The 21,736-nt window shown below is 36.0% G+C and overlaps 1 protein-coding gene across 2 annotated transcripts in view; it reads left to right on the top strand.

The window, feature by feature from the left end:
* Window positions 1-21,736, top strand: part of EFNA5 (ephrin A5) — a 271,973-nt gene that overhangs the window by 220,315 nt on the left and 29,922 nt on the right. For both annotated transcript variants that reach the window (XM_037801504.1, XM_037801503.1), the window contains exon 2: window positions 5,441-5,733. In XM_037801504.1, coding sequence (XP_037657432.1) covers window positions 5,441-5,733 — 293 coding nt within the window. The remainder of the gene's footprint in view (window positions 1-5,440; window positions 5,734-21,736) is intronic.

Below are 21,736 nucleotides of genomic sequence, written 5' to 3'. Positions count from 1 at the left end.
GGTCAATGGCAAGAAAAAACCATCCACTGAGCAAGGACGTTAGGTGCTCCTTACTTTCCTTTGCAAAGAGGAACCCAAAGACAGGTGTAGAGTAAGAGGAGAAATTCCACTTGACCTTGGTAAAGGACTTAGAGTGCTCAAGTAGATGTCCCTTCTTTCAGGAACCCAAGTTTGAAAATAATTTTTTTAGTTAGAAACAAAGTCCTTATGGTTCTGGTTAACTAATGTCATAAAAGAAGCTTTGGTCCCTATCTTAGTAGAAAATTGGGGCATACTGTTGATAACCAACCAGAAGAACAATTTTCAGCTATTTCCTGACTTCCTTTGCCTTTATCTCATTTGAATTCTGAGACTCGAGTCATTTACTTTCTCAAGGTTAAAAAGGGGAGATGTATTAATAAATTGATAATCAAAGCTATATTTAGCTTTGTGGTATCTTCAGGTAAATACTGAGAGACAGGGACAAGCACATGTATCTGCAAATAGAGGCACACTTTCCAGTTCAAACCCCAGCTTCAATTGCTACTTTTATTATCAATAGCTCCTGAAATGTGATTTATGTCCAACCCTCCAGGCAGCTTCTGGGTATCAAGAACCACCACAAAGTACATAATTATAATTTTGTTATTTGAGTTGATTGTAGAGGACTTGGTACCATGCTGAATTTTTCTCTTCTTTCATCATATATATATATTCTTCTTTCATAATATATATGACATTGATTTTCAACCAGTCTACTGCCAAATTTTGGTAGATATGTAAAATTTGTTCTTGCCATAACAGAGCATATATGCAGTTAGAATTATACGGCACATGGAACATTAACCTGAGTAGCCACGCAACACAGTGGAGAACACGGTCCATCTTTCTACACATATGAGATGTTTCCTGGCACCTGAGACGTTTGCATTGTAAGAACACAATCAGTGCCATAATTGTTTTACTTGAACACATTCAATTTCCAAAGTGTGATAACTGTACATGCTTTTACATTGTGAACCACTGTGATAATTTAGTAGGAATTGTATTCTAATTACTGCTGGGTTGTTGGTGTCCAGTCAGAAATTCTTATAGTTCAAAGTAAGCTGTGATCTCAGAAAGGGAGAGAACCACTGATACAATGGGTGGAATTAAGAATAAGGAGTAGAGAGCATAAATTTCCAAGAAATTTACAGATGTGTTAAAGTAGTGGCAGTTCTGCCTCCCATGGCATTTGTAAGTATTGGCATGCAGAATTATTCTTCCTAGATGTGAATGTGCTCTTTTGCTATGTGCGAAAGTTCATGAAAGCTGCTTCTTAATGGAAAATAAAATCTCTTTATGCGAATGGCTGCTGAACCTAACAACCCTGTTCTGTGAAAGATTGGAAAGATGTGTGTGACTCGGGAGCTAACCCTGTGGTCTGAGGCTTATTCTAATAGTTGATGCACCCCTCAATTTTCTGTTGAGGAGTTTCAGACCAGCCCCTGGTGGTGAAGAGAGCAGGGCTGCACTCCTTGCAACATAGATCTCCTAGAAGATCAATGCTGCAAGTATAAGGCAACTGGATAGCACCCAAAATCCTTAAGAGGACTCCATCTGGTAAGGAGAATTTCTACAACTGGTAACATTGGAGCCATTGTGGTTAGGAGGAAAGAGATGTGTTTCAGAACCATATAAGACTTGGATTCAAATCCCAACTCTTCTACTTACTTGCTAAGAATAAAAATAAGCTAAGAGGATCAACTTAACCTCTTGGAACAACTGTTTTCTCACTCTTAAAATATAACTACTTATAACTACCCAGTAGGGTTATTGGAAGGATTGCATATGACAACATATGTAACAAACATAGTAGCTCCTGGATGCAGCAAATGTTTGCTGCAGCAGTGAATGAAGTAAAGAACTGAAACCCCAGCAAGAATGAGAATCATCCCTTTGGGGGAATATGGTGAAAACGTAAGGACTTGATTTAAGCAATGTGGTCTCTTAGGAAGTTGAGGAGTAAGAGCTTCAGTTCTGAGGTCAGACTGCTTGGGTTTGAATCCTGCCTCCACCTTTCACTAGTTGTGTAAAACACTGGGCATGTTGGTTGACTTCTTAATCTCAATTCCCTCATCTTTAAATGGTATCTACTTTATGAATTGTGATGGAGATTAAATTGAGATAATAAATGTGACATAATAAACAAACACTTGATAATGATTAGCTATGTATATGTGTGTGTTGTGTGTGTGCTGCTTCTTAGTAAGGCCAAACAAGAATGGTTCAATATCACTTTGTACACAAAGAACATGATTTAGAATATCTGACCCTAATCTTTTCTTTTGGATTTTTCATGAGTTGGTTATACAAATACCTTTCAAGAGGTTTATCATCATTTATGTTTATATTGCCCATTCTTTGAAAGTTACATTAGTAAACTAATTTATGCAAATTTAGGATCTAAAAGAAACAGAAATCTAAGTTGATTTTATTGAAGAATCATCTTTTCTTTCTCATATGGATTGAAGCGTAGAAATACCAATCTGTGGACCAGTCACAGTTTTAAAGGAACTCCACAGCCATTCACTTAGCCCACATAAAATAAAAATGTCACTGGAAAGGATAACTGCTCAACCCAATGTAATATGGGTCTTCAGTCTCACAGGTTATTAAAATTTTGTAACTATAACTGGGATAAAAATTAGGGAAGCGGAGCTAAATTTGAGGTGACAGAAAAATGTGATACTTTGTGAAATAAGGGGAAAACAAAGAACGGGTCTGGACAGTGGCAGTTTTAATTTTTATTTTCACTTTTAAGCAGTGCCAACTGCTAGTAAAAACTAAAATGAGTGATACTTAGGGAAAGAAAAAACTTCCCCCTTGAATGTCTTTAAAATCTATAATAATAATATAATAATATAAAGTGCATCTGGGCATTGCCTTCTGCTACAGTTCTTGTCTGGCTCTCATCCAAAACTGTCAGGCTACTCCTGAGTGCTGATGATTCATATCCCACACCCTTTTATCTGAACGGTGCAGTGTCTTTTCTTTGTACTTTGGCAATGATGCTACCTTGATGTTCAAAAATCTTTTAAAAGCAACACAGGCTTTTCTTGCATCTTGACAAATCGTTGTCTTCCAGTAATGAAGTAAACCTGGTTCCGTGACTGTTGTAAATATAAAGATAAGCAAATAAATAAATACTTCCAAGAGTTTTTTGTTATTAAAAAATCACTGTGTATTTTGGGATCCTCTAACTGAAAAATGAATATTCGGATAGACGTTCCTTATTTTCCTTGTATAAATCAGTATGCTGCTTTTCAAAAGCATGGGTCAAATGGAATTTCTATGGGTTATTTGAAATTTGAGATCAGAAATTAGAACTTTTATATGATTTACTTATGGGGTGATTTTGAAAAAGGGAAAAGTAAGGATAGTTTTTCTATCTGTAGTGTGTCCCTATCACTGTTATTTAAAAATTATTCTTTAGTTATTTGCCGATTTAATAGGCTTTCGTGTATACTAATTACATAACAGTGCTTTACCTTCGCAAGATGCTTTTCATGTATTTCCTTATTTTAGGCTTGAAGCAGCATGTGAGATCATCAGGGCAGGTTCTCAGTATTATTCCAACTTATATATGAGGAAACTGAGGCTCAGGAGGGTTTGTGATTCTTCCACTAACCAGCACAAGTCCTTGACCAAAATGAGTGGTGCTTTCACTTTTACTCTGCAGTATCTCAAAAGGGAATCTCAGCTTTGTCAATGACTGATGAGATCCAGAGAGAAGGTTGTAGTCACTCTGATGGGGCATACACAGGTACACAAGTCCTCAGGGGTGTTTTGTGTGTGTGTGTGTGTGTGTGTGTGTGTGTGTGTGTTTGGGTGCTGCATCTTTAGAACACTGGCAAACCAGAGGCTTTAAGGAGGGTTAAGAAACTAGAATGATAGAAGCCTGGGAATTATACCAGAAATAGTCAAAGGATTGGGGTTTTCAAGTCTGGAAAAAGGAGGATACAGGGAGACATATCTGGGATCTCCAAATGTTTTATGGACTGCCTTGTGGCAGAAGACTTAGATTTGTTCTTTGTAATTCCAGGCAGCAGAACTAGGATCACTGGATAGAAATTCCTCAGAAGCAGATTTATGCTTAATATAAGAAGAAACTTTCTAACATTTAGAGATATCCAAAAATGGAATAGAGAATCTCACCACCACTGGGAAGTATTCACGTGGAGACTGTCCGACTTAAAGATTATATGACTTTATAGGCGTTGTATTTCAGCAGTAACATAGTTTTATGATGAACCTTCTAAGGGATCAGAGAAGAATTTCCTCACTAGCTAAAAAACAAAGGGATTTTGTAGGCTTTTCTATCCTGATTTCAGACTGAGAAAGTTGTCTTTCTAACAATTCCTGTTTCACACATCACTGTGCCCTGGGTAATGCTGTTCACGTGAAGGGGAAAGGCATATTAGTTTAAAAAGATAAGCACAACTTTTGTAAGATGAGAATTGAAGCAGACAGTGTGATTTGTGCAGTGATGGGGGTGGTGCGTGTGTGTTTGTGTATTAACTATCTCAGGATGAATTGGCCATGGTTTTTTGCTATTTTCACCTCACTTGTTACTTTCACTACCTACCGGTCCAGGCCTAGAATACAAACTGTATTATTAAACAAAGTGTGGGAGGAAAGTCTGATTTAGATAGATTCAAATTTCTTAATATGGAAGGAGATAGGGCATCAGAGGAGAGATGGACTATAATGAGTTTGTGACATAAACAGATCTACTAAGAAAAACACAGGGTGAGATTCGAATCCTGGAATTCCAAGTCTAGTTCATTTATGCATTGCTTCATCTTTATGCCTTAGATTTGTATTTTTCTCTAAAATGGAAGTGTTGTTCTAGGAATCTTCTTTCTAGCTTTTAAATTTTATAATTCTAATTCTACCACTTTAATGATTCTAATTCTCTATATTTGCATAGGAAGCTGAGAATGGTCTCAGTTATAACTAAAACAATTCAGTCATTTGTTCATTCTTCAGTTTACTCGTTTATTCAAAATCATTTATTAAGCGAAACACGATTTTACTAAGAATATGAAAACTTTGCTTCGTTATATGCAATTTTAAGAATGAAAGGAAAAACAAAACAGACCACAGCAAAGCCTTGCCTCCATATACAGTTCCTCATTTTGAAAGAGTGACTATTAAACATAATACTTAAAATGAAAGTGAAGTGCTCCATTTGTAGGGTATTTTGAAACAAATATGATAGAATTCCTCTCTAAAATGGCTTGTTGTTGCTTAGATTTGGAACTGCAACAATTCAAGTCATGACCCAAATCGTAATGGCATGCAGTAAAAACTTATTATAATAAATCTTTTAGCCCCAGCATCTGTGAAGGATTCAAACACAGATTCAAAGCAGAAAGCCTTTCCTCTAAGAGTAATCTTTTTATTCTTCTGCCAACAGATTCCAGAGAGGTGATTATCACATTGATGTCTGTATCAACGACTATCTGGATGTCTTCTGCCCCCACTATGAGGACTCCGTCCCAGAAGATAAGACGGAGCGTTACATCCTCTACATGGTGAACTTTGATGGCTACAGTGCCTGCGACCACACTTCCAAAGGGTTCAAGAGATGGGAATGTAACCGGCCTCACTCTCCAAATGGACCACTGAAGTTCTCTGAAAAATTCCAGCTCTTCACTCCCTTTTCTCTAGGATTTGAATTCAGGCCAGGCCGGGAATATTTCTACATCTGTGAGTATATAGAGATTTATCATGTTGTAAGGCAGCTGCAGGAACCCAGACTAATTTTTTACCCATGTTTCAGATATTTGCAGAGAGCTGGACTCTGCATTACAGATGTCTCCTTATAAATGCATACATTGGGATCCCTAGATACATTAGCTGGGAATTGAGAGCACAAATTAGATTAAAGACGCAGTGTCTCTCCCCCTATGAAATTGCATGTCAGCCCTTTCAGTGAACCACTGCTGACTTGTATTTCTTTTACATGAAAATTGCTAGGACTTCTCCAAAGCTCTGAGAAAAAAAAAAGGTTCCTGAAAAAAATTAAAGGAAATAATTAAATTTGCATAGCTTGGAGTCATTGGATTTCTTAGTCAGGTGTCAGCAATATCCTTTCAATCATCCACATTTTCAGTGGAGAAAGCCAAAACTCCTGCAAATGTCAGCATGCTGACGATAAATACTCGCTTTGCACCAAGGAAAAAAGACAATTATTAAGAGCAGCTGTGTCTTTAAACAGGAAAAAGCGTGAAGAACTGTCTAGAAACGGTTCCAAGGGAACTGGCATGAGTGAGTTTCCCACCTGTGAGCATTAAGTGACTCTGTCCAGAGAGGGCTCTAAAACTTTCTCAGCAGACCACTGTATTAATCAAATTGTCTGCCATGGCCTTGTTTCTTCTCCATCATGCATACCATCACTTCTTCAGGCATCCTAGCAGTCATTTATTATAGGCAGTTGCTTCTCAAACTTGACTCTGTGTTAGTCACCTGGCAATCTTATTCTAATGCAGATTCAGATTCAGGGGATGTGAGATGGGGCTCAAGATTCTGTATTTATAATGCTTCTAGATGATGCCAATGCCACTTCTGGACTACATTTTGAGAGCAAAGTTATAGGTAATATCTAATTTAGGTGGCTTGATATATATCTGGACTTTCATTTATTAATGGATATCACATATTAAACCCTCTGGCCGTCTTCACACATTTTCACTGTCAAATTAATGATTTAAAAGTTTATTTGTTCAAAAGTATATTTATTGAGCAGCTTTTGGCTAATAAATTTGGGGGGGGGGGTGCCAGATGAAAAGATGCTCTCTTTCCTCAAGGAGTAGCAGTTTTCATGGGGGGTGAGTGGTGGATATGTAAACAGACATCATAGGATGGATAATTGCCAAAGGAAGATAAATGCTGAGAGTGGTGGGAGCACCGGGCAACTTGTATCTCACCTGCTTGAAAGAATCAGGTTGTGCAGCTGTACACAGTATGGTTAGATCTAAGTAATACCAGCCCGTATGCTTAGCATCATCTTTTCCCCCTAGCTTTCCAGACAAACAAGATAAAGAACATTCCTGTTATTCCTGTTTTTGTGACTCATTTCTTCAACCCAAGTGTCCCCACCCACTCCTAACCCATATATTTTAAGTCTACAGTAATTTCTAGCTCCTCTGCTTCTCCAGAAAACAGAATCTTATAAGTCAGATTTCACCATCACAGGGCACTCTCACTTATATTGGAACTGAATTTAAAAAAGAAAATTGAACAGTAACAGTTTTATTATTTCAGAACATATTTCAATCATTAGTCATGAGAAAACATGTAAAAGCCTTCATACTATCTCACATTCTATCCATAAAATGAAAAAGGAATATTGAGTTCCGCAGATGCAGGAAACACTGGCATACAGTGAATTCACACGTTCCCAGGCAGCATGTTCTTGACTTTTGGTGATTTTTTACTTTGTGAAAGAATCTCATTCAGCAAATGAGAGAAAGGAAAGAGGAGGACTTCACTTCTGGAACAGCATCTCGTTTATTGTCTAACTGTAAAATACTATACCGATATAACAGGGAAATTATTGCCAGTTCAGAAACTTTCTTATTGACTTCTCAGATTAGAAATCAACAACAAAAAGCAAAAATAACAAAAGCAGAAACCAAATATGAATAGAGAGCACCAAGATGGGAAACATACCCACCAACAAGCTAGTGGATTTCATGATTATTAGAAATTATAGAATCCATTGAGGTTCATAAGCAAGACATTATTGTTCATATATACCCATAGTGCTTATGGATTTTCCTCATTTGTGGTTAAATTCAATATTTCACTAAAAATCATTATGTGTCTTCTATAACATTCATTCAACAGAGTCATTTAACTGTCAAGGGTTCCCATCAAAGAAATTGTTCCAAAATGCTTCAAAATATCAAGAGCTTTTTACTGTTCAGCTGAGTTTAACTTGAATTACTTTTTTTAATGAAAGGTAAAATAGCACAAAATTAGCAGCAAAGAGATGTTCATTTCCAAGAAGCTTGTTGGCCTGGTATTCAGTTAAATTGAATTTTTAGCCATGGTTTAGAACCACAAAAGCACCCTTCCCCATCTTTTTAGTCCTGAAAGGGTTTCTTCTTTCTTTCATGGCTGAGAGCAGGAGGAGCAGACTAACATGGATGTCTCACAGACATTTAATATACTGTGGTAATAATTAAAGTGAAGGATTCTTAGGGGAGAATTGGCCCTCAGTTGAATTTTTCTCTCTCTCGATATGCTTAGAATGAACAAGATGCTTGGGAAATGGCTCTTTTCACACTTACTACGTTACCAAGAAATCCTTATTGCCTATCTCAAGAGCAAGCTTGACTGCCCACCAGTCAATTTAATAAAATGTTCTTACTAGGCCAGGGGTGTGTTTTGGCTCCATAAGGCCTTGAACTCTCTTCTAATATAACTAGAGAAAGAAAATGCCATAACCTTTCAGCAGTCCTGCTTTAGTATGCAGGACCAAGGTTTAAGCTAAGTGGTGACCGTGGAGTGCTAAAATTCAGATACAAACACTGATTTGGGTAAGAGAAGATGAATATTTAATAATAGTAGCTTTACCTCATCACATAGAGAGGTCATAAATCAGAGAATTTTATCAAGTTCTGCTTTATCTTCACCTAGCTTTGTTTCCTTCTTAATTTCTTTGAGTTATGTAAAATTAAGAAAGTGAAGTAGTAGGAAACATCTCATTCCAATTTGCTTTTAAAAAAAAGATCCTTCATGGTTCTAGATGCTTCCTTCATTTGTCCCAAAAAAGATCCTATCTATGATATGTTCTCCTTTCCTTGGGAATAGGCAGCATACTGAGTTGTTATAGTCTCTGTTTATTGCTAAGGCAGACCAAGGCCATTCCCAAATCTAGCAAATACTGTTTTAATCTTCAGGAGTCATTTTGGTAAGAGATTGTCATACTAAATTAATTATGGAAAGTCAGTGATTGTTTCTATCAGCAATGGATTTGTAGAACTGCCAATCAGTAGGTTAAGGTGATAGTCATTTATGTAGACTCCCTTTAGGAACATGTTATTTTAGAAACTTCAAAAATACTCATTTTAGAAATGATTCTCATATAATAACATGATTGAAAAATTTTTTGTTGTTTTTTAATCAGAAGAAATGAAGAGAAATAATTTAAGGGCATTTTAAGTTACCATAATAACTCAGTAGAAACATTGACCTTAACACTGAGTGCTAGAACCTTCTCTTGACCTACCCAGCTATATGGTCTTGGGTAAATCAGTTAACCTCCCTGGATTTCTAATTCCACATTGTAAAATAATGTGGTTGCAATAGATGATTTAAAAGTTCTCTTGAAATGTTATCATCCTAGTTTTATGATATTTTCACTAAGGATCTACACTTTATGTGCAAGGGTATATGATAGCATCTGTAAAATGACCCTATCCAGTGCCTGTCTTAGTAGGTGCCAAACACTCAATAGGTGTTCAATAAATGCCATTAAAGGAAAATTTAGGGAAGAGATGAAATACGGAGGTGGATTGGAATTATTAAACAAGTTCTACCCCTGCCAGCCTATCTAAGCCACCATCACCCACAGCCTTGACTACAACAGCAGCCTCCTATCTCTTTTCCCCCACTGTTGCCAGAGTTATTCTTCTAAAATTTAAGTCAGATCATGTCACTGCTCTGTTAGAGCCCTCCAGTGGCTTCCTGTCTCGGCCAGGTTAAAATTCAAAGTCCCTCACAAGGTCCTCCATGGGATGTACCCTTTTCCCCTACCCTCAGCTTCTCTGGCTTCCTCCTCTACAGTCTCTGCCTTACCTTCTCTGCTCTGGCCACACTGCCTCTTTGCCATTCCACCCCCCCGGCCAGTTCACCCTGCATCAGAGTCTTTGTGCTTGATCTTCCCTCAGCCTGGGGTTCTCACTGCCCCAGGCACCTGTTCCCCTTACTTCACTTTCTTTGGGTCTGTACTCAAAAGTGTCTTTCTAAGAGAGGCAATTCTGTCACCATTACCATTCTCTACACCTTACTCGGCTTTATTTTTTCCTCAGATACTTATCACCCCTGACATTATGGTTTGTTCACTGCCGTTCCTGCTCTACACCCTGTGTCATGTTCCTTGACGTATACTAGATGTTTAATAAATAAGGGTAACCAGTACTTACCTAACACTGGCTCAGTGCCAGGCACTGTTGTAAGTACCCTCTGATTCTCAAAACAGCACTATGAATCAGGCACTGTTCTTATTTCTCATTTTACAGGTGAGGAGACAGGCACTGAAAAGTTAGGTAACTTGAAAAAAGATTTCACACACAAGAAGTGGCTGATCTGGGAGGAAGTGAAGAGATAAAGTCCTGTGTCTCATATGCTTTAAAAGAAGATTGGAAACAGTTAGCATTCACTTTAACATCTACGGTATAGAGAATACTATTCTATAAGTTCTTCCTAGAAACCCCAAATCAGATAATAGAAAGATAAATTTTTAATTTTTTTATAGATTTTCAGCTTTCCAAAGGATACTCTTCTATCTCCAGAAGATATTTCAACTGCATCTTCCCAGATTGTTGACCCATTTAATCCAGATAACTTCAGAAACCAGAAAAGTTTAGTTTCTAAGAAATTCTTCTTAAATCCACTGAATAGTCAGCATTGAAGCTGAATCATACTTGCAGACTTGATTCAGGAATGAGTTAATTATTATGTGAGACCCACCATAACGACAAAGTTCATTTTCTGAAATTAATACTAAAAAGACAGAGTATTCTTCTAGCATTTATTAAAACTAAGTTATAGCTGATTTTCTTCAAAAGAAGATACTCAGAGTAAAGATAGTTTATAGTCACAGCTCCCAGACAGAAACCAGGAACCTCTGGGTTCCTAAGCTAATTGGTGAGTACAGGTATATGTTGTATTGGTATGCCTTCATACTTATATAGTGATAAGAGTACGGAGCAGGAAAAATGCCCGTTTCTTTAAAGCTGGAATCTTAAAAATCGCATTAATGAAAAGAACTTTCAGGAAGCTGAAAAGATTTCTGCTCTTTTCTTCTTGGTATACACAGTTTTCAAAATTCGGTAAAAATTGGGGATGGTCTATGTCACAGTGGGCTTAATTCTTAAAGTCATAGTATATAGCTCCGTAAATCCATGTGGTTAATTGTATTTTAAACAAAAGTTTACAGTTTAGTCTTAAGCTGTGAAGCAGGACACAATTTTTCAAACAGAAAAGACAGCCTAAATTCCTAAGAGATTTCTTATTAAAATGCTCTAGATCGAGTCCAGGCATCATTTGATTGTAAAATATGGTTATTGACCAACCTTTAGAAAGATATCCAGCAAACCAGAGAACACTAATGAAAAGAAAGTCCTTTATTTGCCAACTGATGTGTTCCAAAAGTTTATTTGCAGGTGAGTTGTTTTGAAGTTGGAGTATACTTTCTAACAGAAATGTTTATAAAATCAGGAACATTTTCCATAATATGGAGGATATTCTCAATCATAATGTTGATGGAAAATTGTATATTTTCAGTGAAAATAATAGACATCAACATCTAGAAAAGTGCCTTTTACACAAGAGGTAATAAATATTTGTTGAATAAATCAATACCATAATAGTAAATAAATAGAACCAAAAAACAATTAATTTTAATTTATTTCTAATGTGGCAATTTTTGAGAAAATGAGAAAAATTAGAGACCCCAGTTTTTATTGCACCCTCTACAGCAGTTCTCTAGTTTCTTCATAATGCTTTTTTGATCATGTGCTGGAAAAATGTTGTCTGCTACTAAAATGGTGTCTTCAATTATCTATATCCAAAGAATTTTGCATCCTTTGAAAAGTTAGGGCAACTTAAAAAGCCCTGATTGATATTTTAGTTTAATGAAAAGAATGAGAAATGCTTCAAGATTCAAGTTTTAAGACCATGCCCTATAGTCTGGAGAAGCATTATGTTAGGACCACATATGCCTAAGGAAGTTTCATTCCCCTGAGATGTCTGGTTTTCAGTGGCCTTCTTTAGTAATCTACGTTAGGAATTATTTTAGTCCTGACAGTTCACACCAATCTACCTTTTTACCAAGTTGTTCTTATTGAAATGGAAAAGTGGCAAAATGACACAATTATCAAAGCAGGAAGTAATCATTTTCACTGTTCATAGTCTTTTACTCTTGGAGGGGAGGTGACCTGTAAGTACAATGTACTTTCTTAAAGTAAACAACTCAATATTTGTTTCAATGTGTGTGTGCATTTTGCTTTTATTATTTGGAAATTTTTTTTTTATATTTCTGGACTCTCATTTTAGCATTATTTGCCATAGCATAAACTGCAGCTGAAATTCAAGAGATGTGTAGCTGAAATATCCAGAAGGACTGTGGTCAAATACTAGTTCAGCTTCTGTAGTTTCTTAAATATGTGGATCCAGACATGGTATATGAGCAAGGCATATTTATATTAATAGAGAAGGGACTTGAAGGGAAGTGTTAGGAAATAGACAGATTTTAATATTTTCTAAAGTGGAAAAGAATGACTATGAACATGGCATAAACATCAGATAGTAGCTGTTCAGATATAGATGCAGAGTATATCTTAGTCACTTAAAACTGTTTACAAGCTTTTTGTTTGAAGTTTGGTTTTTATTTGAAAAGAGAATGGAACTGTTTTTCTGCACTTGGACGCTGAACATTTTTCTGGGAGTAGATCAGTTTTCTGTCAGAAAAATAGTAGTTCTTTTCCTTTTGCGCGCTTACAGAAATCTTCAGTGAATCTGCAAGAGTGTACCCTTTTATTTAAATGAGTTTAGAGAATTTTGTCTGTTTCAAGTTGCCCCTAGCCATCTTTTAGGAAAGCATGAATGGATTTCTTGGGCTCTTAAATGAAGGTTAAATGAAGAATATGAAAGGGAAAAATTTTCAGGATTTTATTCTGTGTTAATTTTACTTTTCTCTAATGAAAATAGTTGTTTGTTGCCAGGTGCCCCGTTAGCCTTCTGAACAAAAATGCATGGTGTCTGCGTGCAGATCCAGCACATTTGAGATAGTCTGAGTAAAATCAAAGAGGGCAGGGTGTGTTGATAGGGACGCAGAGTATTTTAAAGCACTTCATTATTTTTATTTTTTAATAAAAATAAAAATTAATTTATTTATTATTATTTTTTAAATTTTTGGCAATATTATTTGGTCCAGTGGGGAGAATTTTAAAAGGAAATTCATGCCCTTTTAAGTAACTGGACTAAAGTATGAGGCTTGTTAAAAAAGAATCAGAGAAATTAATGCCAGGTCTATGAAAAAGCAAATTGGAGCAAACCTTGCTGCTTAATAGATTTTGAGGTTGGGAGCATTCTTAAAGTTTGCAAAGGGAGCCTTAAAAGCTGTTGAATAATTGGGACTTGATGGAAATCCATGCTGTCAGCCACAAGAAACTGAAGATTCGAGTACCCCTCCCTGTATCTGAATTTTTCTAAGGCTGTGACACTCAGATACGAAGTTCAAAAACGAAATTTTTATTTGTATTCCTTTTAAGAATTAAAAATGCTATTACAAGACTGAGGAAACATGTAGAGCTCTGACCTCCTAAGAGGGTAGAAGGATTTATGTCACCTTTTGCTTCCTTGAACTCCACTGAAACTAAATGCTGAAATGAAAACAAATTAAAGCATTGTTCTTTTTATCCCAAAATGTCAAGAGTGGCTGCATCTTCTAGAGAAATAACGCACCTGATTAATTGTGTAATTTCACAGAAAGCAGTAATTCTTGGCCTTATAAACATGTAATGCACTAGTTTGGTTTCAGAGTTAACTGAAAACAGTTTAATGAGCTGCCGTATCGCCTGGATGTGCAGTGTTACATAGAGCAGATGCCAGGAGAAATGGGAATAACATGCCAGTGACACTTGGAATAACAGTGGTTATATTTCATTGACTTTGGGTTGTCAGCATGCTATTCTCTGTGTTTCCCTTAGTAACTTATTAAGGCAACTGAACTTCAGTTTGATGATGTCTAAGTGTCATTTGTTGTAAATTACACAAGTATGCACATACCAAATGCATAGCCAATCTTTAGAAAAAAATAATACTGTCTAGTATAGACAACCAAAATATTATACATGAGGCATACACATAGAATTAAGGGTGACTTTCTGAATGTTGTGCATGCTAGGAGAACAGTATTTGGCCTCTCATCACAAGAAATACTATTTCTACAGATTTTCCTGCTTATCTACTCTTGCTCTATTTTAACAGAATGGTCGTGTAACTCTTGGTTTGAAAGTTGTCATACAGCCTCACAGCAGGCTTATATTATCTACAGAGTTCTTTATGAGGAAATATAAATCACCACAAATGAGACTTTTCACAGCCAGAGATATGTAGAAAATTGTGTCAGTGCTTTGCTGGCTTGCTAAAAAATATCTCCAGGCTCCAAAGCTCCTTCACAACTCATCCCCACTCCCTACTCTTTTGGGAAGCAATACTCAAATTTGAGATTTATGGTCCAAAGAGCTGATAGTGGCTATAAAGTTTTCTATTTTCTCTTTTCTTTAATATTAATGCAGAGAACAAGGCATTATCATTCATTATTTTAGTTCATGAGTATCCTATGGGCTTGAAATACAGTGTCTAGGGATATGGCTTAGCCCTGTTTAATACAGGAAATATGTGAAGAGTTTGGAAACAGGCTTCTTTGCTATTGGATATTTTTAGGCAGGTTTTATAGAATCCACATTAGGAACACAACTTTAATATAGAAGCTATATCCAGGTTTGGTTTTAAAATTTAAAACTTTACAAAATATTGATTCATTCTGAGCCCCAAAAGCCTATACAGTAAAATATCAGAAATCGGAGAACAGCCAGCCAGTCTATTATTGTTCAAAATTGGAGTAATAATATCTTTTCATTTTACTATTTTCAGAAATGTACAAACATTTCCAACTAGCTGTAATCTACATGAGTGTTAGATAAGTTTTAGTTTATAATTAGCACCTGCTTTTGTACCCAAATCCTTAAAAGCAAATAATGTTGTGAATCATCCAAACAGAATGGATATTCTTTTTGACTTAAACCTTCCCAATTTTTACTAGTTCTGTTACCAGGCTTCTAGTGTAAATTGACTTTGCCTGATTTTTTTTTTTTTACAGAAATCTTTTTAAAAATTAATTTTTTTCCTAAAGTAAATTATCACTGATTCTGACTAAAATGTGAATTTGCTAAGTTTTGCTTTTACAATTTCACTGAGTCCTCAACCTTGAATTCGGAACTTCATGCTCTATTTTAGGCCTAATTTTTAAGGAACAAATCTAAACAAGGAGAGTAAAATAGAAGCCAAAATATGAATAGAGAGATTTCTTACTTTTAATAAATTGCTTAAAGGTGTTCCTATGTATACTTGGCTCATTTCAGTTCAAATAGTTTTGAGTGCTGTGGTGATTTAAGTGAAGTTTAGTTCAGAGTAATTTTTGTAGTAAAAGCAGCTTTTTGCTACAGGTCTACCTAATGCCTTGACTGATAACTGCTCCCCTAATACTTGCTCTGATAGTGATAACTATCATGATTTAGCATTTATTGCAAACTTACTATGTGCCAGGCACTATACCAAGCACTAAACGTATTTTAACTCGTTGAACCCATATTTGTAAGACAGACAATATTGTTATCCCCATTGTATAGATAAGGAAACTGAGGCTCAAAGAGGTTAAGTAACTTGCCCAAGATGATGTATTTAGTAATGGAGCCAGGATTCTAACCATGCAGTTTGACTCCAAGCCTTTGCTTTTTATTCTCTTACTACATAATAAATATTTAAAAAGAAGTTGAAAGGCGACACGTTCAAACATCTTTGCCAAGTCGTTAAATAAGCACTATATCCCGGAAGTTAAGGCAAACCCTCTTGTAAAAATGGCTAATGTGAAATATATTGGAAAGTTTCATGTCATCTTTTTCCCAAGAGTCACATACTAGGAGGTGAATGAGTTTTTAAAACAAAGTAGAGCACTATGGAATGGTGGGTGGGGTCAAAACATAATGACATCATAAAATGTGTCATTCACTATCCCCACTTCGATTTTGTTGAAGACATTTAATAATTAGCAAGATTATTGAAAGTATATGTTTCCTTGGTGCTGAGTCATTTTTTAGAAGTTTAAATTTCATTCACAGTGTAGGCATTGATAGAGATATTGCAGAGCCTGTGACCAACTGTCTCAACATTGCAGCTTATAAATGTGACATGTTGGAGTTTGGCTCACCTTGTCTTTAAGCAGCACAGCAGCTCCAAATTATTGCTACAATTATTATTATTAGTTGTAGTTGATATTGCTACAGTTACTGTTATTTTTAAACCCACCGGCTTTTCATAGACTTGGATTATTATACATCTTTGCAAATTGAGGAAAAAGGAGTAGAGATTTTACAAGGGGAAGGTCCACTGTGGGAAATTGTGAAATCCTTGAAAATAAAGTGCAGCAATTGTGGCAGCTGCATACAGCACCTGGCTTTTACACAGAAAGGGTCACGGCACTGTTTCATGAGGACCGTCTCCAGAGTTGAGAGACCACCTGGCAGCCCTCCAGAGAACAAGCTCTCCTGATAGGGAAATCACAACCACAGAGACTCGGGGATCAATGAAAAGACAGCTCCGACGAGAATGGAGAGTATTTGGAAAATAGAATTGGGTAGATTGGGCCTGATGATGGAGGGCTTTTAATTCTGATCTGAAGAGCTTGGAATTTATTGAGCAGACAATAGGAAGTAGTTTGTTCTTGAAGGGGAAACTGGTCAGATTAGTAGAGCAACATAATTTGTTTTATAGCTACACACTTGCTCTTTATATAGTAATAGCTAGCATTTAGTGTGCACTTTTATGCATTCCACATGCTTACATGCTCTCATCTGTACCTTATCATAACTATGTGTTAGGCACTATTATTGTTCCCGTTTTACAGATGAGAAAAAGCACAGACGGGTCAAATAACTTGCCTAAAATCACACCGTTCATGCATGGTGGAGTCCAGATTTGAACAAAGGCATTCTGACTCCAGAGTTCATTCACTTAGCTTCTACATTATCCCTGCATGGCAAGTAGTGTTCAAAAGCTTATTACATAAATAGTACTGGTACTTATGAAGAAGTTATTCTAATCTCAGATATATTGGTTCCCTTTACTTGAACTTCTATTGTCTCTGTATTGCCCTCAGTTCCTTTACCATAGCTGCAAAGTTTTAATGTTTTGTTTTGTTTTGTTTTGTTTTTGCATAGGCTTTTATGATGTTTATATTAGGTAGAATTGCTAAATCAACAACATTTGTTGGATTATTAGTTTAATCAAATAGCAGAATTTCTGACCTCTTTGATATGATATGTTAGTTTATTATTAAATTCCATTTTTGGAGATTTATTGCAGCTATTTTCTGAAATATTTATATTCAAAATGCTGTGTAAATCCATTTATTAACCTGTCTTTGGGGTTGTTCGTACTTATAGCATCATTATATTTGTAGAATATCTACAGTGGCTATGGAAGGACACACGTCAGTATTATATATTGCTTTATTATTATCCAGACAATTCATCAATACTTGCTGAGCTGTGCTCATCCCACAGACCAGTGTCGCAGACTCTTTAGAGGGATGATAGAAAATACTGCATGTAATCTTTGTCCTCCAGGAGCTCACAGTTGAATGTGGAAAAAAATATGTACATGAGAATAATAACAAAGAGTAAAATAAAGTGAGTTACAAGATACTGTCCATTAAAGAGACAGAAGATTGATTCAGGAGGAAGAGTTTAAAGATTTGAAGTGCTGATTTCATGAGTAAGGTGGAATCCATGTATTAGGGTTTTAAGACACTATACCCAACTGTGGTGACACCCACCTGCAGAGGTGGGTGAAAATGTAGATTTTTGGAACCTACTCCTAGAAAGTCTGATTTGTCAGATTTTATGGGGATGCAGTAGGGCCCCACATTTTTAACAAGCCTTCCAGCTGTCTCCCCCGCAAGTGATCTTCCTTTCACATTTTGGGAACACTGACTTTAAGTGACAGTGGATGGGTCTGAATTCAGGAACTGGAAAAAGGGGGTACTGGGGGATTTTAGTGAATGGAAGGAACCAATAGGGTCATATCTAAGAGTGGCACCAAGTGTTGAGAAAAGGCAGCCTCTGTTATGTGAATGTTTGTATTATAAAGCAGGCGAATTCTGATTAAGGCGAAACAAGAAGTTTCTGCAAGTCATCTCATATTTGTGATAACATAGTAAACCCTTCCTTCTACCTCAGCAGGCAAACTGTGTCATTTGCTTCATCCAATAAATAAGACACAATTTGGCCTGGCTGATGCAAATAAGATACATGTAACCCTTTGAGAATTTTGTATTTCTTACACAATTTTTTATTACTGTTGTTATAAAATGAATTCCTTTTACAACATGGTAAACTGTGTAAGTGAGGATAAAAATCAGAAAACCACATAAAAATAGAGGGGTAAAAGGCACGATGTCAACTGATGAGAAATATTCTCTTTGGACCAAAAATTTAGAAGGAAAATTTGAACTTGAGGAGAAAGGAAAGAATAGTGAACAGTTTCTATAATATTCTGTTCATATAACATGAGGTTCTTGGAAGGTACAATGAAGAAGTGGATGCCTATTGTCTGTGACCTTTTGTGCTTGTGAGTTTATGTTTTCCTCTCCCTGATGTAAGTTAAAGTCTGATGAAAATGGAGTATATCTAAATGGAGCAATGATTTGGTTATGATTAAAGGTCAACAGTGATGTATATTTAATCACTATTTAGTACTTCTGTGTTGGGTTAGACAGCTGTCATTTTTTTAACCATTAAATCAGGAATGCCCTGATTCCTAGACAATAAATCCATTATTAAAAGGTTTATTCTTTATGATATTATTAGTTAGGTTTAGAAAAATAGATTGGATGAACATTAGGAGACCCTCATTAGTAGGCGTGTAACTTGAGTATGCTGTTTCTCCGCTCCCCATGCCTCAAGTGTCCATGTGTAAATGAGTTAAAGTGCTGGCTTAATGAACGGTATGCTTAATATTGATATTTGAAAGGCAATTAGTTACTTTCCCAGTCTCTGTCAAAATTAATGTAGATTCCATGACAAAATTTTATGGGGACTTTAAATTATACATTTGCATGTGTCAGAAATAGTTCCTATCATCAACTAGTTTGAAATACACTGGTGGTCAGAAATAGCTCACTGTCATTTACTCACAAGGGCATTTTTCTCACAATTTTTCAGAATCAAATATGACCGAAAATACATTAATTCAGTTCAAAAGATATTAATTCAGTTCCTTGTGGTTCATCTAGAATGTTCTACAGTGCTAAAGTTGCAGAAATACCAGTTCTGTCACTTAGAGAACCATTCTTTGGGTCACATATAAGTTGCAATGGTCAGCTGAATGCATACGAAATTTTTTCGAGGGAAAAGCAGAAAATTTCTTTGCCATTGACAGATTTTGTGCACCTGTTTTTCCTCATAGAGTCTCATACCTGAGAAACATGGAGAAATGTTCTTTTCCTAAATTGAAAATCTCAGCTGTAGTCTTAAATGAAATGGGATAAATTATCTTTTTCACAATTATCCATTAAGGAGAGCATTAGAATTAATATTAATCACAGATGTTTCATCAAGTTTTATTATCAGCCAGCTTGACTGCCAAAGTGCTTTCTGGAAGACATTTTCTCTCCCTCCCCCCACCTGCTACTGAGAACAAACTATTATTATGGGTCCTTAGATAGAGATTAATGGTTTTAGCAATTCATTTGAGGAAATCCACATTTTACTGTACATTCCATTTCAGTTCAAAGCATCACTGGAAAGCATGGTTTGCCAACTCCCTGATAAAATTATACATTGGAGACTCAAGGTAATATAATTCTTGCCACAGTCAGAATCAGGTTAATCACCAAAGCAGCCCAAAGTTGATATTGCAAGGTCTTTTTTTTTTTCTCAAGCAAATTTTTTAAAATTTTTGTTTGTTGATAAAATAAGCAAAATGCTAATATAAGCTGGTATTTTAGCAGCTGTGGTTTTACCCATCACTCCTAAGTCATTTTCATATTACTTTTCATTTTTACATCAACTTTTTTTCCTAGAATGAGTTATTACCAAACATGATCCCTAGAATAAATGTGAATATTTGGTAATGCCCCATCCATTTGCAGAGTAAGCCATAGATGAGTATTACATTCATTAGCATTCTCCACTTCCAACAACATTTGTCAATTCTAGCTAACTTAAGCAAAATAAAGAACTTTTTCCTATCAAAGAGTTTGATTCTTTTAATGGAAGACCTCAAGATTGACAGGAACCACGGTAGTGCTGGGGCTCTATAACATAGGCAAGTATGTCTTCAAGACAGGGCCATTTGATTTTGTTAGCTTTAGGATTCTCCATTCCTTGTGTCGCTCCACTCAGGATTCAAGTTCCTAGGGGAAGGAATTTGGCATATGTGCTTATTCTTTGGCAAGGAAAAAAGAGCACTTTGATGGACAGTGCCATGGAGATTGCATGGAATAAGGAAAGAGGTTCTTTAAGGCATTTGTTTGTAAACTAAACAAGATTTGTAGTGATGTTGAATAGGCAAAAACAACCACTGGCCAAAACCAGGGTATATTTCGTTAATGAATAGTACTGTAGAATATTGGAATTGTTTAAAACAAAGAGAAAATCTATGTAATAAATTGTCTAAGTGCAATGGGGGCATAACATCAATTTAACATTTTTATTTCTAGTTTGTTATGCAGTAACATATTCTTTGTCTATTACTATTACAGGCTTTACTGTGCTCCAGCAAATTAAAGAACATGGTTCATATTTTGTCAGTTGGGATTTCTCTCACATTTAATTGCTTTTCTTTCTTCTAATGGAGATATTATGAAAAAGCAAAGACTCCAAGACAAATAATGGAAAATATCCTATTTGCTAATTTCAAGAGTAATATCATTGCCATCATCAGAATACAAAAAAATGCAGGAGTCTTGGTTAAGTCCTGTTTCTGCCACTAACCAACTCTAGTCAGATCTCGGCTCAGTCATATAATTGAATGTGTTTCTTCAAATGTAAAACAAGGAGGTTGCGCTAGATTGGGGATCCCAAGGTGGTTTCAAGGAACAAGAAAATCATTAATATGTCACAGTTTCTGGACTCAAAATATAACTTCATTTTGGGAAATTATGGGTTAAATAAAGTTTAAATTTTTTTTGCAAGACTTCTTTTGGGGCCTTAAATATGTTACTGTGCATTATAACTCTCCAAAGAAAATGATACATTATGCAGTGTCCGTTAAACTTAGTAGACTTTGAAACCCTTTTCTCCTGGAGCATCTTGATGGGCCTGGCTTCCATGGGTCAAGATTAGATTATTAATAAGATCCCACTTAGCTTTAAAATATAGTGAGTATATACTTCTCCCGGTCACAAAATGCAAAATCCATTTTAATACCATTCATCATCCAGCTCTTTATATCTAATCAGCCCTTTAGATATATAGTCATAATTCAGTTGATACTCCCACCACAAGGCCTCTTGAATTTCCCTCCCTACCCTCTGGCCTTCATCACTACCTTTCAATATTTGCAATAGTTTTCTAAGTTTCCTCTCTTGTTTTCCTCAATCTATTCCATAGACAGATTAGATTTATTGACCCTGCTTCCTTTACCTTGTCCCCTTAGTTCTAAGATACAACAGTGTATCTTAAAGGGCTCACCG

Source organism: Choloepus didactylus, chromosome 13 (genome assembly GCF_015220235.1).
Source record: "Choloepus didactylus isolate mChoDid1 chromosome 13, mChoDid1.pri, whole genome shotgun sequence".
Classification (NCBI taxonomy): Eukaryota; Metazoa; Chordata; class Mammalia; order Pilosa; family Megalonychidae; genus Choloepus; species Choloepus didactylus.
This window is presented reverse-complemented; position numbering and strand designations above follow the sequence as displayed.